This window comes from Euleptes europaea, chromosome 21, assembly GCF_029931775.1.
Source record: "Euleptes europaea isolate rEulEur1 chromosome 21, rEulEur1.hap1, whole genome shotgun sequence".
Classification (NCBI taxonomy): Eukaryota; Metazoa; Chordata; class Lepidosauria; order Squamata; family Sphaerodactylidae; genus Euleptes; species Euleptes europaea.
In genome coordinates, this window is record NC_079332.1 from 495,544 (window position 1) to 513,557 (window position 18,014).

Sequence of the window (18,014 nt, forward strand, 5' to 3'; positions counted from 1 at the left end):
TCTGAAACAAAACAAACTAAGCATTTTTTATAGTAGACCAAGCACTTCACCTGTATTGACACAGTGACCCTTACAATGCAGCTGTGAACTAGGTCAGTATTATCAGGTACTACAGATTTGATGGGGGGATGGAAGGGGGGAGAAAGTGACTAGCACGAGGCCAGCAGGTGAGTTTGTGGCCTGATGTGAGGAGGGGAGACATGAAATTAAGGCTAATTTTTATCAGGCACTGCATGCACACACTACCAAAAAAGGCAACTATCATATATCCCTGCTTATAGAAAACATTGACATTTACAAAAAACACATTCTTACAGAGAGAAAAAACTTATATTGTCCATTTGGGAACATTTCTCTGAAATGCAATGAAACTTTGCTTCCTTATTTAAAAGGCTTCAAGTGAACAGAAAGAACAACTTGTGAGAAAAGGCATTAAGACAAAACAGCTCCTTAAACGTCTTACACAAGAAACAATACAAAGGCTGAAGGCCTTTTAAACATTTTAATATATTTCAGCCTACTGCGGGGGGCAGCAAATGTCCCTTTCCCCCCTTTGACCATTTAATTTGAGCATTCTATGAACCTGTTAAAGTCCTTCTAGCTGTTTGGCGGCATTGCGAAGAGCCTCTTTTCCACTTCCAATCAAGTTTAGACTAGACTCTACAGGATCTGCTAGTTTGCAAGAAAGCAGACTCACTCGCAGTCCGCTCCTTGAACTGGGTGACAGAGTGACCTAGGGAAGTGCGTTTAAGATTGGTAAAGAAAGAAAATAGTACAAAAAAATTAAAAAGATACCATCAGAATCCTACATTTAAAACAATCAGCAAAGTCTTATCTTAACATAATGGGATTTTACAATGCCGGCACAGACATTCTGTCAGCTGGTGAGATCACCGTTTCACTCCTATGGCTAGCATAACGTGACAGAAAACTTGCAAAGTTGGAGAAGAAGTTCTTGTAGGTTATCCGGGCTGTGTAACCGTGGTCTTGGATAACCTACAGCCCGGATAACCTACAAGAACCAATGAACTCTGACCGTGAAAGCCTTCGACAATATTTTGGAGAAGAAGCTTCTGCAAATGGCTTTTGTGGGGGACTTGGAAGTTCTCGATTCATGGAGGTAGTTTTCCCACAAAAGCTTCATCAGACTTTTTGTTCTCGGGACTGCCTCTGTGAACATTATTTGCAGGAGTTCACCAACTTACAGAATGCGCAAGCCAGCTGACAGGAGAAGCTGTGCCGTGGTAAAGGTGCTACCACGGGAAAAGGCCTTGCTCCAGTTGGATTTCCCGGCAGATCTCAAATGGAAGTGGGAATGTCCTGCAGGAAAAAGTGCTCTCTTAGATATGCATTGAGTACTTACTTTGAAATACATTTTACTTCGTTCCAGAAGAAGTTGCCATTTTAATGCTGTCTTTTGAGCCTCCGTCAGAGCCAGGAACTCCTGAGCCTAAGTGAAGAAACCGCAGTTTAATTAGTCTGAAACGAAACAGCGTTCTCTAGGACAGACTACCAATGAGCAGGAAGCAATGCTGTCCCTGAACCAAGCGGCAGCCGCTCTGTCTCTTAGCTTCCCCCTCCAATCTTAGGGGGGAGAGAATGAAAAAGAGTGAAGCGTGACTAGAAAAAAAACATAATTTGCATTTATGAGTAAGTCAATATCCAAGTGGCAGTTTTTGTATAAACAGAACTGGCCCAGTCCTAATGCATTTACTGGGACATCAGTCCTGCTGGTTGCTATACAACCCCTGTTCAAGAAAGCACAGTTGGGCCTGCAGTAGATGCACCCTGTAAAGACTAACAAACGCATATCAGGATGAGCTTTGGTAGGCAAGTGCTTCATTATAAGCAGCTATGACTCTGCTGGTGCTAAAATTTCCAAGAACAGCTGCCAAAAAAATTAAAACATCCATACTCTGAAGAGGCCCCATGTTGCACCAAGGAAAAAGAATCCTTAGTATTTCTAGCTCAACACAATCCAAGGAACAACAGTTCCATCATTAGGAAGAACTTCCTAACAGTCAGAGCGGTTCCTCAGTGGAACAAGCATTCCTCGGGAGGTGGTGAGCTTCCCTGGAGGTTTTTAAGTAGAGGCTGGATGGCCATCTGTCAGCAATGCTGATTCTATGACCTTAGGCAGACGATGAGAGGGAGGGCATCTTGGCCATCTTCTGGGCATGGAGTAGGGGTCACTGGGGGTGTGGAGGGGGAGGCAGTTGTGAATTTCCTGCATTGTCCAGGGGGTTGGACTAGATGACCCTGGTGGTCCCTTCCAACTCTTATGATTCTATAACCATTGCTGCTTCCTCACCATGCAGCCTAGAGTTTCTTCGGCCACCGTGTCCGAGAGGCTGCAGGAAGGGAGCGTGCCTGTGTGGTCGGTCACATCAACTCGTAAAGCAAAGCTTGGGAAGGCCGGCGTGTCCAACGAGGAAGGAAAGCTGCTACAGAGAGAGCACCCGCTGGTTGTTTCATTGACCACATTGTGACACCTGGCGCTGCAAGAAAAGGAGAACAGCTACATGCCTCAGTGTGGACACCATTTAATTGATTTTCTGCCTTCTTTTTTGTTGTGGTAACATAAGAACATTAGAAAGGCCATGCTGGATCAGACCAAGGCCCATCAAGTCTGCTCATACAGGGGCCAACCAGGTGCCTCTAGGATGACCACAAAATAAGACAACTGCAAAAGAGGCAAGTGGTCTAAGGGTGAGAGGGACACAGCCTTCAAAAACAGTTTTCAAGCTGACTTGGAACAGGGAAGAAGAGCTTAACTAAGATGCTTACCATCTGTTTCTTATTATTTTAGCAGTTTCGGTATCAATATTCAGCATAGAAATGTAGGCAAAAATAATGCCATAGAAAAGTTCTGGTTTCCCCTCATTTTGCAAAGCTTTCTTCTTTAACTGTTTCACGGTATAAACCTCAGCTATCGTCTGCACTAAACAATAAAAGGAGAGAAAATTAAAAGACTGCCTAAAAATACCCCTCCCAAAATATAACTTTACTTGATCTATGGTCTAATACGTTTATAGTAAGAAAGACTTCCATTAACTTCAGTAGCCTTTGGGCTCCAATTTTTTTAAAAAGTTGACATGAGAATGGGGAGAAATCTTAAAATAAGCAAAAAGCAGAGCAGTTTTATTTCATCAAACTAGAACAAATATGTTTATCTTATATGTTGACTTTTGAAACTGGATATATTCAAATATTCATTTGTAGGATAACCAGAAATATTAATCTTTCTTGATCTGCCATTGTTTGCCAGACCAACTCTCCGTCTACCAAACCACAATGGCTGGATTCAGCCTCTCTAATTATAATGTATTTTCCCTACCACTTCCTCAGTTATTATTTCCCAGATTTGGTATGCAGTTGTATTATTGACCGCACTTGAGAACTTTCAAGGCACAAATCTGACGCAGAAGTACACGGAAAAAAAAATCCTTTTAGTCACTGAGTAGGGTCTAAGTGAGCAAACATTTATGGGGAAACACAAGCGAAATAGAGTTCTTCATCCTATAGGTGGTTGAACACTTACAGTTTACGGGCTCTCTGAACTGATCTCCTATTTCATCATCCCAAGCTAACATTTCCGCACTCTCTCTTATGAAATTGAGTAGAATATTTGCTTCTGGCGTATCTTGGGGAAGGAAACAGTGTTAATAACAGTTGGGCGCACAGGTGTCCCAACTAGGTCAACCCTGTAAATTGAGGTTGACGCCTAACATTTTTCCCCCAAATTTAGACATTTGTCCATTTCAATTTGGTGCTGTCTCCTCCCCTCCCTCTGGAAGTGGCTCTCCAAAGTAGAGTCTGTCCCTGCTTCCACTTCCAGAGATCCTTTTCAATAAAGGTGGAAGGGACTGAACATTATGCATGCGAAAACATACGCTGATCCACCAACTTGCCCACCCTAAAGAAATTAAATGTTATAGATGGGGGGATTCTTTGCCCTGTGGAGTGAAACAAGTAAAACTGGTTTCAGTTAAGACTCAAACCACCATTTTCATTAAAATCTGGTACAGCACAGATTATAAGGCACCAGATGATTATAGGGCATTGAATGACTACACAAGATCTGGAACAGACTCTTACCAGGATTAGGAGTAATAATGGTTTTAGAGATGACGGTTGCAACCATGGAGTTCCTAAATTTGTCAAAGTTTATTTTCACGTCTGCTGCAAAGATTACTGAGAAGAGAAATATGCATTCTTGTTATTTTAGGAAAAGCTTTTTAGGTTCGTGCTAGCCTCAGCAGAAATATGCTGCGAGAAAGGTGAAAGAGGATACCTGTTTCTCGAGGCATCCAGCTCTGGGCATGCTGGATAGTTTCATTGTCCCAGCTAGAGAGAAAGCAGAATTCAGTCAACATTATTTATTGAAAATATTAACATCAGAACCCATTTTATGATCCTATAAAAAATATATACCTTTGTTGCAAAACTTTGGCATTTCCCAATCATAAATTAAAATTTAAAAAGCATTACAAGGTGAAAAATGATCATACACAATCGTATGAACCACAGAATCGAATCCAGAAAGGGAAGTGAGCTAACCCTCGACTGCTACGAGGGAGACAAGGAATTTTTTCCCTTGCCTTCTGAAAGCAAACAGGGCAAGCAACTGCAAGTCACCCCAGAAAGGGAATTCCAGAGAAAACGAGCTACCACTGTGAAGGCCCTAGAATCTAGTTCTTGACTCTATATGACAGGATGGCACCATGAGCAGAACACCCCAATTACCTTCCTGGGTAAAAAGGGATCTTACAGGGGAGAGGCATTCCCTTGGTGTGTGCAGATCAACTAAAGGGTCAGAGGCACATGCACATTCATACAAACGCTGATCGATCTGTGATAATCTATGGATAGGACAGGCAGCATGTTGCTTTGTAACACGTACGACCACCAGTGGCCAGACGGACTTGAACAGTGCATCTTATTTCCTCGTCTTCATTATGACCTTTCATAATGGATTTGCAGCTCCATTTCACTCTGCTTCTCCTCAATAACTCACAGAAATATGCTATGTGTTCCAGGCCCATTCTATTGGATGGCTTTGTATGTAATATACCTTACTGGATATTGCAGCCATTTAATGAACGCTGCTATGTCCTCATGAAGCCCGCTCAGTTAATAAGGGCTTCAATTAATGATAGCGATACGTACTGACGTTTGGCAGAGTCCCTGACTTTTTGAATGAACGTCTATATTTGAACACTGATTTAGAAGACAGCTTACCATGTCATCAGAAAGGAAGACTGAGTTTCATCAAACAGCCGCACTTCGCATCTGTGACCTCTTCGTCGGTCCGATGTGGTGAAATACTTTGGCTCGCCCACCTTTACTCAATGAGAAAAAAAATCTGACTTTGCTCCTAATCATGCATTCACACCTGCCTTGCCAAACAACAACAGTCTGCTTCCATCTTTATTTGGGCAGGGGGAATAACCCTACTGTTCATCCCATGGTAACTTCAGTAAAAAACAGCAGGGATTCCTAAAATAAGGATAATTACTGCAGTTCCTCCTGTACGGGGGCGGGGGGAGGGGAATCTAAAGAAACTGTTCTGAAATCACAGCAGGGCATTGCTGCCAAAGAACTGGAGATAGTGTAGTGTACGTGAGTATGGGGACTGTGTGAACGAGAAGTGATGTCACAGGACACCTTACAATGGGGTCTCATGACAACCACACAATAATGTTAAATATAGAAGTCACCACAGCGTGCACTACGCTTTTGCATAGCACTGAAGAGGACAAAGGTGAGATTGTGGTAGACGCCCGTGTTAAATCAATAAACCAATTTAGCATTAATGTGTAATCTTGTACTTAAAAATTAATCTGCGTGTGCAACTCAAAAGATTAATAATCTAGCTTCCTCATACTGTTGTGCTGGGCCTGGGCCCCATCCTAGATACATGAACGCTTGTGTGGGATCCTCTCTGCGACTGTAAGAATAAAACCTTTCCTGAATGTTCTTTGTTAACCTTCCTTAGCACTAAATCAAGCCAAAGAAGATCACTCCAGTCAGCCGTGACCTGATAAATCCTTTCCTGTGCAGAAATCTATTAGATATTCAGGCTTCAGAAGGTAGTTTCAGAGCGTAGCTGTGTTGGTCTGCTGTTGAACAGCTACAGTGAGGGGGAAAAGTATTTGATCCCCTGCTAAATTTGCCCGTTTGCCCTCCAATGAAGAAATGACCAGTCCATAATTTTAATGGTAGGTTTACTGTAGCTGTGAACGCAGAATAACAACAGGAAAAACCCCAGAAACCCAGAAGACAAAAGTCAGAGATTGATGTGCATTATAATGAGTGAAATAAGTATTTGATCCCCTATCAACCAGCCAGATTAGGGTTAGGGTTCTGCTGTTGACAGAAGCAATCAATCCATCAGATTCCAAACTAGCCACCATGACCAAGACCAAAGAGCTGTCCAAGGATGTCAGGGACAAGACTGAAGACCTGCACAAGGCTGGACTGGGCTGCAAGACTATTGCCAAGCAGCTTGGTGAGAAGGTGACAACCCTAACCCTAACCGGCAACCTCCCTCGGTCTGGGGCTCCATGCAAGATCTCATCTCGTGGAGTTGCAATGATCATGAGAACGGTGATGATGAAGCAGCCCAGAACTACACAGGGGGAACTTGTCAATGATCTCAGGGCAGCTGGGACCAGTCACCATGAAAACAGTTGGTAACACACTATGCCGTGAAGGACTGAGATCTTGCAGAGCCTGCAAGGTCCCCTTGCTCAAGACAGCACATGTACAGGTCCGTCTGCAGTTTGCCAATGCACATCTGAATGACCCAGAGGAGAACTGGGTGAAAGTGTTGTGGTCAGATGAGACCAAAATCGAGCTCTTTGGCATCAACTCAACTTGCCGTGTTTGGAGGAGGAGGAATGTTGCCTACGACCCCGAGAACACCATCCCCACCGTCAAACATGGAGGGGGACATATTATGCTTTGGGGGTGTTTTTCTGCTAAGGGCACCTTCACCGCATCGAAGGGACAATGGATGGGACCATGTATCATCAAATCTTGGGTGAGCACCTCCTTCCCTCAGCCAGGGCATTGAAAATGGGTCGAGGATGGGTATTCCAGCATGACAATGACCCAAAACACATGGCCAAGGCAACAAAGGAGTGGCTCAAGAAGAAGCACATTAAGGTCCTGGAGTGGCCTAGCCAGTCTCCAGACCTTAATCCCATCAAAAATCTGTGGAGGGAGTTGAAGGTTCGAGTAGCTACACATCAGCCTCAAAATCCTATTGACTTGGAGAGGATCTGCAAAGAGGAGTGGGACAAAATACCTCCTGAGATGTGTGCAAACCTGGTGGCCACCTACAAGAAACGTCTGACCTCTGTAATTGCCAACAAGGGTTTTGCCACCAAGTACTAAGTCATCTTTTGCAAAGGGATCAAATACTTATTTCACTCATTATAATGCACATCAATCTCTGACTTTTGTCTTCTGGGTTTCTGGGGTTTTTCCTGTTGTTATTCTGTCTCTCACAGCTACAATAGACCTACCATTAAAATTATGGACTGGTCATTTCTTCGCTAGAGGGCAAACAGGCAAATTCAGCAGGGGATCAAATACTTTTTTCCCTCACTGTAGATCCAAGAGTCAAATTTAGGTGACTTTGATTTTTGAATGCTTATACCCTGAAAATCTTTTTGGTGTCTAAGCTGCTACTGAACTCAAATCGAGCTCAGGCCTCAGAAGGACACTGCTAAATGTGCTAAGTTTTTTTCTACTTACCGACTTCACAGCCGCAAGAACATTAATGATTCTGCCGTCCAAGCTCTGTCCGTTGGCCACAATGTCACCCAGCGAGTAAAAATTCTGGGGTTCTTTCACAGGCACATTCAACAGCGACATCAGCTTGGTGTCCACTTCACATCCAGAGCAGATTTTGACCACTGAATGAGTCTCGCTAAGCAGTAGCTTGTAACCGCTGATATTCACACGGATAACATTTTTACCCGTTGTTACTAAAAGATCATTCAAATGAACTCTCTAATGATAGCTTATAGTTACACTCATGTTGGAGGGGAGGGAACCACCACAGGGAATCCTAATTCTCTTATCTTTAGGAAACATGGTGCACTTTCAGGTGCACGGCTACCCAGCTAGCTCACATTTTAACAGATAATTGTCATCCACAAGAATTCCTAGAGGAAGCAAAATGCACGTCTACATTCTCAGCTCTGCCCATGAAAATAATTGCTTCTCAGATACATCTGTGTAATGCCACATCTACCATGAATGGCCCTGTACATTAAAACTCAGTTATTGGGGGCAACAGTAAAATTACCAAGAATGACAGGCAATGGGCCAATGACTCTAAAGACATGAGAAATTCTATGCTCAGATAAGCAGCCTTCTAGTGTTGGCTCCAGCAATGTCCAGGCCCGTATAAACAAGACAATGGTCACAGTGATCCCCTGTAAATTTAGGGAGGGTCTCTACTGAGTTACTGGAGAAGTCAAGACTCAGAACGATAATAAATAGTAGGGCATTGTCTGCACATTATATCATTGTAGAGCAAATTCCCTATCACAGCAATATCATGTGTCATGAGTAACATCTGCATATGGCGCTCCTCTGAAAATGCCAGAAGAAAACTTCTACTTTGCATTTACCTTGGTGTTGTAGGGTTAAATTTTTCCTCCTTTTCTACTTCTTTCATCTGCACTAAAGGATTTTCAATGATGACTACAAAGAGGAAAACACCAGAAAGTCACGTAAACATTAATTTAATGATCTCTTGTAAGTGCCCGCAGCGCAAGGCACTGGCAACTCAACACGAAGGCATGTTGTGCAAACACATTAGGGACAGAGCAAGATTCGAGTCCAGGAGCATCTTAAAGACCAACTAGGTTTCCAGGGTGTCAGCTTTCGAGACGGAAGCCGTCTGACAAAGGGACTCTAGAAAGCTTTATACCCTGGAAATTTTATCGGTCTTGAAGAAGAAGAAGAAGAGTTGGTTTTTATATGCCAACTTTCTCTGTCACTTAAGGGAGATTCAAACTGGCTTACAATCGCCTTCCCTTCCCTTCCCTCCCCCTCCCCACAACAGACACCCAGTAAGGTAGGTGGGGCTGAGAGAACTGTGACTAGCCCAAGGTCACCCAGCTGGTTTCATGGGTAGGAGCGGAGTAACAAATCCAGTTCACCAGATTAGCCTCCGCTGCTCATGTGGAGGAGTGGGGAATCGAACCCGGTTCTCCAGTTCAGACTCCACCGCTCCAAACCATCACACCACGCTGGCTCTCCTCCTGGGGCCCTGCAAACATAGGCCCAGGAGGGCCAGGGGCCACCTTACCTGAGGTGACAAAATACTTGAAACTGGCCCTGACTGGAGCTGGATCCATTGCAAGGAGGTACACTGGTACAAACATTTAACACAGATGCCGGGAAATAGCATCTTGGTTCCAGCTCAGACTACCCAAGTGCACACAGTTCTGATGTGGCTTTGGGCGAATTCCTGCAAAGCACAGTAGATGTCAACCCAGCAGGAACTGCTGTCATTCTTTGTACTCCAATCCCCTCACACAAGTTCATTCTGCTTAACTGGGGTGAGCCCAAGGGGAGCGTTCTGCAGCAGTTGCTCAAAGAGGGATGTGTAAAATCAGTAAGGATGTGCTTGCCAGGGGTCTGTTTGGCACACGGCCGCACTTAAAAATCAAGCAAAACGGTGAACGTTTATTCGAAAAGCATTCCCCCGAGAGCTTGATCATAAAGCTGTGGGCCAGGTGGTACAGCAAACAGTTTTTATCCAGCCTTGTGGAGCGCAATGCAGCCAAAACTCCCACTCATTTCAGCAGGGAAAGGGTTAAGCACGTGTTCACATTCCCATTTGTTTTAGTGGGAGGGTAAATGTGCTCAACTCTAACTGGATTATGCCATTAATTATTATTTAATTCATTAAACACCGTTGGACGAATGAAACACATGGTAAAATGAAGGTCTGAGAGGGAGTCAGTGAGATTCCCCCCCCCCAGTACAAAGTCTCTTGATGACAGCTATAGGGGGGGGTAGCTCACTTCTTTCCTCTTTGCTCAACCTAACTGAAAAGATTTGGTTCCAATTAAACAGTCCGCAACTCCTTGGAGAAAAACACACCAAGACCACAGACGTATAATAGTGATTTAAAACAGGGGAGAACACATGCTGAAAAACTGAAATATGTTGAGAATAAACTCCAGCTTACCACAGTCACCAACTCGAAAACTTTCTGAAAGTGATTTAACGTATTCCTCTCTTCCCCAAGAATTTACGTTTATGAAGTAAGATGGCGAGTCACGAACAGTAAAACCAAAAGTGTATCTTTCTGCACCAACGACTGCCGGAAGAAAAGGCATTTTTGCTATTAGAAGCTGGAATTTTAGAGTCAGACAACTATCAACTCACGAGTATATACTGTGTGATTATTGTTATGTCCGGCCAAGGGTCACCCAAGTTAAGGGGGCAAACTTGTGTTAACTCAGCTGAAAGAAGCCTTATTTATTTATTGACTTCAGAAGAAGAAGAAGAGTTGGCTTTTATATGATGACTTTCTTTGCCACTTAAGGGAGAATCAAATGGGCTTACAATCACCTCCCCTTCCCCTCCCCACAACGGACACCCTGTAAGGTAGGTGGGGCTAAGAGAGCTCTAACAGAGCTGTGACTTGCCCAAGGTCACCCAGCTGGCTTCGTGTGGAGGAGTGGAGAAACCAATCCAGTTCACCAGATTAGCCTCCGCTGCTCATGTGGAGGAGTGGGGAATCGAACCCGGTTCTCCAGATCAGACTCCACCGCTCTAAACCACTACACCACTACGATACCACTTTTCTTCCCAATGAGGACTCGAGGTGGCTGACATAATTCTCCTCTCCTCCATTTTATCCTCATTACAACCCCGTGAGGTAGGTTAGGCAGAGAGCGTGATTGGCCCGAGGTCCCCCAGCGAGCTTCCATGCTAGAGTGGGGATTCAAACCTGGGTCTCCCGGATCCTAGTCTGACGCTCTAACTACTACACCACACTGACTGTCTTAGAGAGGCAGTCATCTGCCCCAGGAACCCGCTGCTTATGGGGATCCCATTACCATCTTCCTGAGGTAGATGGATGGTTCTACAAAGAGGGGAGTGGCAGCGGCCCTGGGCAGCAGATTCAGGGGGTGGGAAGCCACTTCCGCTGCCACCACCTCACTTGTGAACCTGTGGTTGTCTTGGTCATCTCCAGAGCCTGGGAAACCCCATTGGGCGTGTGCTGTTGTTGAAGCCACCTGGGGGAATTAGGCAAGGAGCACCAGCTGCCTGCAGGGGGCAGCAGCCTCAAGCAACATGCACTGTGGTGCCGCCACCGCTCAGCTCCATGTGGCACACTGCAAGGGAAATAGGATTGCCGACTCTCGGCTGGGACATGCCTGGAGATTTGGTGGTCTGGGAATGATAGGGTTTGGGAAGAGGAGGGACCTCAGCAGGGTATAATGCCGTAAAGCCCACCCACCACCACCCCAAGACAGCCATTTCCTCCAGGGGAACTGATTTCTGTTGTCTGGAAATAGGCTGCAATTCTGAGAGATCTCCAGGTCCCACCTGGAGGTTGGTAACCCTATTAAACACAGAAGACAGGACCACGGCACTAGCAATGAAGAAACGGGAAGTTAGAAAGAGAGAGAAAGAAGGCTGTTGGTTAACGCTCCGAAGGTAGTTCTGGTGCAAAAGAGGGAAGAGAAAAGTAATCAAAGCTGGCCCAGGCAAAACAGGCTGGCCGGAGTCCCACTGCTTTGGCAAAGCACTTCCTAAGCTGAATGGAGTTTTCTCTACTGTCATCAGATGCCCCAGAATTATTGGGAGAGAGCCCACTACTGCGTCAAGGAACTTTAACTCCATCCCTTGAAACTGTTAAAGGAAACATCAGTAAAGGACAGGGATTGCTGCGGGGAGCTGAACCCCCTTAGCTTCCTGTCACCCTGTTGAAATTTCAGTTGTGGAGAAAAGATTCCTGCTGGTTTCCCACCCATACTTTTGAATTAGAGACACCACAGACAGAGAAACCGAGGTCTAAAAAGAATCTTTACTTCTTCTGTCGGGAAAGCCTTTCGGATCCGTTTTCCCAATCACCACACCAATGATACTCTGGGAAGGAAAAAAAAAGATTATAGAATATAAACCTTAAATGCAGATGTACAGGATGAATTTGATATCACAGATTCTCTATATTCCTCCATAATAAAAAGCATATTTGGCTGTTGATATTTGACACAAACTTATTCTACAGCACCATTACCAAATTAACAACATAAATAGTCCTCTCCATTCAAAGCGATAACCTGTGGGAAATAATACCAGGTTTAAGCCTCTTTCTTGCCTTTATGAGGAGAATGCTAATCTGAATAGCACATGGTCTCTCTGGCTCTCTGGGACAGTCAGTGAACACAGTCTGAGGAACGGGCATGTGGGCTCCAAACAAGTTTGACCACCAGATCCTGATTCACCTAGATGAAGACCTTACCGTTTTTCCAGACTTGCTGCACAGTGACACTGATTTTGTGGTGAATGTTTATGTGTTTGCTAGTGCTCCATCCCATAAAAATAGCTCTCAGTCTTCCTATGCCTCCATGAATTTACATTTCAGGCCCCAACTATACACAGCAGCGATGGCAGTAAACCTCCAATAGCTACTTCTCCTCAACACCATAGTTTCACTTCATAGGTTTGTGTATAATGTGTATTTAGGGCCGTTGTGGAATGGATTTAATTAGAATATCTGATAATGCAAGTTTTGGCTCACATATGCTTGTGATAGTCTTTGAAGTACTACAAGTCCCTTTGTTATTTATCAGGGCCAACTCTTTCTTGGAATAAAGGGGTTTCTTTAATGTGTGGGATGTTTAAAGGGAGATACTCCTCTGTTTGTTTGAATTAAACATCATCTTGCAAATTGGTATTCAGAGAGATACTGAACCTGTCTACTTTGTTTTGTGGAATTTCCACTAAAAAACAATACACAAAAGAGTTGGGGGTTCATACAACATTTCCCCATCAGAAGTTGCCTTCCAGTTCTTGCCATCGTTTGCCAACGGGTAAAAACTTCCTTGTTTTTCTGGTATTCCCTCACGCATCCCTCCTTCCTGCCCTAAGTGTTAATTGTTGTTTTCATGTTTCCGTATGTGCATTTTAGCTTGGTTTTAATTATGTGTTGTTGTTTTATTTTAATTATTTTTAAAATGTGCTTTTATGAGGTATGCTTTTCATTTGTTACCTGATTTGGTGGCCCTGATGAGGGCAGAAAGGTGGGGTATAAATGTTGTATATAAATAAAAAGTAAATATAACTGAATCTGAAACCCAAATGTGAATTTTGAAGAAGAATAGTGTGGTATCAAGACGAGGGGGTGGTTACTCTCACCCAGGAGTTAAAACTAGGGGATGGAGGCATGAACACACATGAAGCTGCCTTATGCTGAATCCGACCCTCGGTCCATCAAAGTCAATATTGTCTGCTCAAACCAGCAGCGGCTCTCCAGGGTCTCAGGTAAGGGGTCTTTCACATCACCTGCTTGCCTAGTTCCTTTAACTGGAGATGGAACTGGGGATTGAACATGGGACCTTCTGCATGCCAAGCAGAGGCTCTGCCACTCAGCCACGGCCCCTCCCCATATTGTTCCCGTCACTACCTGTAGAAAGTGCAAGGTCTGATCTTCCTGTTTTAATTGCCAGATGACAATTTCCCATGAGCCAGAGTCAGCTACTTGTACATAGAAGCTTCCTTTATATAAAAGCTTTATATGAAAGCTGCCTGTGAGTATTTTTATGATTGTCGTGGTTTGTTGTCCCATCAACAGAGAGGCAAGGAAGTTAGCATTGCAGATTAACAATCCCCCCATCGCTGACTCAGAAAGGATTCCAAAAGGATTTACAGAGTCATCCCAAGTTATTTGTCTGGATGCCTCTAGCCGGTTTATACGAATAGCTTCTGTGTTTCTTTCAGTCACTAGGTGGGGCAAGAAAACTACTCCAACAGTTATCTGGATGACTTCGTCCTCGAGACTGCAAAAGCCCCCCTACAACGCATTCTATCAATCCACATTCAAAATGTTGTTTTTTTCAGTTCAGTAATTTAATTAGATAGCAACATATCCTGCCTATAACTCTAGCGATAATGAAGACCTCGCCCCTGGAATCCAAAACGTCATTTAATGCCTTTTCTCCAGCCTTTAGTCACAACAGTATTTATTTCAAAGCCTTCTTAAAATGCATCTTTACAGAATTATTCAATTTAGACCCCTTTAACCAAATGAAATTCCACGATCCCAAATTAAAAAGCATGAGCTCCATTCCTAAACCCACTTGTAAATATTTCCTAATTTTGAAGGTTTTATTCCCAAACGCATGCCTTTGGAACTGTTCACCTAATCAAAGGCAAAAAGAGAAACTTCTGTGTTCCTAACATTTTCCAAGTGTGCGTTATATCAGCTTACTTCACTCAGAACTTTGGCATCCTCATTGCTTAAAACAGTGATATAACGGCTCGGTTAAATCTCTATCATTTCTTTTAACCAACACTGTAGAATTTGTTTTATCAGAGCAAGCTGTTTACTTTGAACAACACACAAAACTATCCGCTACTAGGTTGCTTTGAGACGAATGACCTAATGCCTGGCATTAAGGAAACCATATTTCTTTTCCAAACTGAAATTAAGATTTGTTTACTGAGTAAAAGCCACAATAAACTAAATTCTGGCTCAGCCCATTTTCTAATGCTTAATCCTCTCTCTGTGTTGCAGAAGAAACAAAACCCCGATGCCAAATAAATCCCATCTCACAAGAGAAACTTTGGAATCTTCCATATGCTTCCAATTCTGTGTTAAAGAAACCAGCATCACTTGAAGAAATCCGTGGTCTTTTAACATTTTAGCATTCTACTTTGGATAGGGGAAAATTATTACTCTTGTTTCACATTAGGTCAACAAAGAGGTCACAATATTGTATTAAGGTCACCATTTCCACTGGGGAACAGCAAAAGCCTTAGGAAATGCATGACTTGGGCTCAGTTGAACCTGATATTACTTTTTAACTATATCATAGGTAGGTTTCAAAACTCTTCAGTTGAGGCCCCCTCAGACTACAGAATGATCCTAAATAAACGAGAGTATTGTGGCACCTTAAAGATTAACATATTTTATTCCACTCGGCTGTTAGCAGCCCCTCCCACCCTAAGTACAATAATAGAATCATAGAGTTGGAAAGGACCACCAGGGTCATCTAGTCCAACCCCCTGCACAATGCAGGAAATTCACAACTACCTCCCCCCCACACCCCCAGTGACCCCTACTCCATGCCCAGAAGCTGGCAAAAAAAAAAACAACCATCCAAGAACCCTAACAAATATGTCCTGGAGGAAAATTGCTTCCTGACCCTAATGTGGTGATCAGCATTACAATCAAAGGACAGACGTTTCTGGAGCCTATCAGCGGCACATAGGACACTGCAGCATGGGTTGGACAACTTTGACTGTTGTGACTCCAACCTTCTGTTTGCTTTTCAGTGGCTAATGCAGCCTCTTAGGAGCAGGTTGGTGGCTTGCATTCCCAATGTCACACACATGACGATAGAGAAAGAGGATCCAGTATGGATTAAACAGCTAAGAGCTGCATTCTGGAGGGACAGGGAGTCCGATGCTGCATTTGAGGGACACTGATGCAATGGGGCAAAGCCTCCTCCAAGACACCAGGCTCAAGGGCTCAGTAAAGGCAAGATGTCCCTGTGTGCAAAATACACAAAAGACACTATCAGGGTCTTGGGAATCGCTCCCCCAAGGACAGTGCTTTCCCTAGACAGGAAGAAAAATAATCTAGCAATGGAAAACGGTTGCTTCAATGATTCCCCGCCCCCACCCCAAGTTTTATGCAAAGCCAAGGAAGCCATGCATGAAAGGGAAGAGTAAAGATTGCACAGTTTCCAATCTGGCGTCCAAAAGGGTACTGGCTATACATCCCCAATGTATTGTGACAGTATAATGCAGTCTCTGAAGAAAATTATCAACTCAACATCTATTTAGAGGCAACACAAAGACGTCTCTGAGACTTCAGTCAATGACCTGTCCAGTTAACATCTGTGGTTGTCGTATCCACACTCTACGGTCAATGCAAGCATCAGTTTTCACTCTCCGAGGGTGCACAAAGAGAAGCTCACATACTTGGTGCCCAATAATTATGCCGCAGCAGAGAGTCTAGAAAGGCAGACCAATTACATACTTTTTTGCGGTAATATAATATACTGATATACGGTTCCACCAGGGAACAAAAATACTTATGTCATCAAGACTTACAGGACGAGCCAGATTTGGGTGAAGATCTGCAATGGTCACAAAGCTTCGTGCTGAAAAGGAGTGCGCCATTCTTCTCTCCTGAAACTGTAGGGTGTGAAGGGTGGGGGAAACAACTTCAGATTTCTTTTTCCTTCCCAAATCACACACAAAAAAATCACTTAGAACATTTTTCACAGAGAAGCTATTTCTAAAAGGTATTTCATTTAACAAAGATGTTTTGACAGATAACACCTGCTTTCTGGGGAAATCTCCAACTTAGCAGCCAAGTGAAAGTCATGAGACTGTTTCAAGTCTTTTGAAATAAAACTTGTTTTGTTTTGTTTTTGTATTCAGATCACGATCACATTTTTTATTTTACATGTCACTCACATTTAATTTTTATGCAGGAAGAAAAAATCACATTTTAAAGTTCACACACCATGGAAATGGATCAAGATCATGGGGGGGGGGGAGTCCAAGTCCCAAACCAAACTTTCATATGCACCAACCGAGTAAATACTAGGCATAGCAGTCAGAAATATGGATTTCATATGCTGTTTTTCATGCAAACTACAGTGTTGCTTCAAGCTTATTCTAGTTGCATTAAAAAAAAACTTTCATATGCACCAACAGACTAAATACTAGGCAGAGTAGTCAGAAATATGGATTTCATATGTTGTTTTTCATGCAAACTACAGTGTTGCTTCAAGCATATTCTAGCTGCATTAAAAAAAAACTTTAATATGCACCAACAAAGTAAATACTAGGCAGAGGAGTCAGAAATATGGATTTCATATGTTGTTTTTCATGCAAACTACAGTGGCTTCAATAAAAAGGGATAAGGGAACAGCCATTGAAACCTACAAGAACTGGTCTAGCTTGAAAGGAACAATGGAAACTGACAAACAGAAAAGTCTTTTTAGGGGTTAACAGAAGTTGGATTGTAAAAGGGCTGGCCGTAAGTCCGTTAGTATTAAGAAGCCAAGAAAACAAAGTATTGTGGTACCTTAGAGAGTTTCTGGTGTGTTGTAAAACATTCCTTTTATATACCAGATTGCAAAGTCAAAAAAATATCTGTTCTGTGGGGCATTCAGAACTTCAAGACCCACTTGCATGGGGCATCAAAAAGGAGGCACAATTAACACAGGGGGGCCTAAAAGCATTTTGCATCTTCAGTGTTTTCAGTTCTTCAAAGCTATTTCCCCCCCCAGACGGCTTCAATACTCACAGTGCAGATATCAGATTCCTCTATTACCACTTTCCGTCCGTCCGTCCATCTACCTGGCAGGTCTTAGGTACCTTCCAAGAGAAAACGAACGAACAGTTGTCAACTTTGAAGAAACTAGTCTCTCAGAGACAAGACATGCTAAACTGAACTTTAGTTACACTGCAAAATTTGATTTAAAAAAAATGCACAGAAAAAGAGCCTCGTTTGGCCTTATCCCATCTAATCATTATATCCTGAACGCATTTCCTTTTCAACAAAAGTTATCCCCCCCCCCTGTAAAATTCCTTAATAATAGCTCAGCAGCCTATTTCCATATTTTAAAATTCTAACTTGGAAGGAAACAAGGAGCTTCGTAGGCAAAGTTACACAGCCCAATTATCCCTTCCAGGCATCTATCTATCAGTAGTAAATTCTTCCCTCAAATACAGTGTTAAATAATTCATTGCCGATTGAAAATGGATTAGGGTTGGGGGGGTTTTGT

General features: G+C 43.3%; 1 protein-coding gene across 1 annotated transcript; it reads right to left on the reverse strand.

Moving 5' to 3' along the window:
- Positions 1-586: 586 nt before the first annotated feature.
- MEIOB (meiosis specific with OB-fold) lies at positions 587-16,395 on the reverse strand. Its single transcript, XM_056866528.1, has 13 exons — positions 16,327-16,395; positions 12,075-12,132; positions 10,220-10,351; positions 8,649-8,721; positions 7,765-7,960; positions 5,242-5,342; positions 4,295-4,347; positions 4,099-4,194; positions 3,542-3,643; positions 2,788-2,941; positions 2,312-2,498; positions 1,364-1,450; positions 587-733 (listed from the first exon to the last, which is right to left on the reverse strand). Exons 1-13 carry the CDS (start codon positions 16,393-16,395, stop codon positions 587-589), a joined length of 1,455 nt encoding a protein of 484 aa, XP_056722506.1.
- Between the last annotated feature and the right edge of the window lie 1,619 nt (positions 16,396-18,014).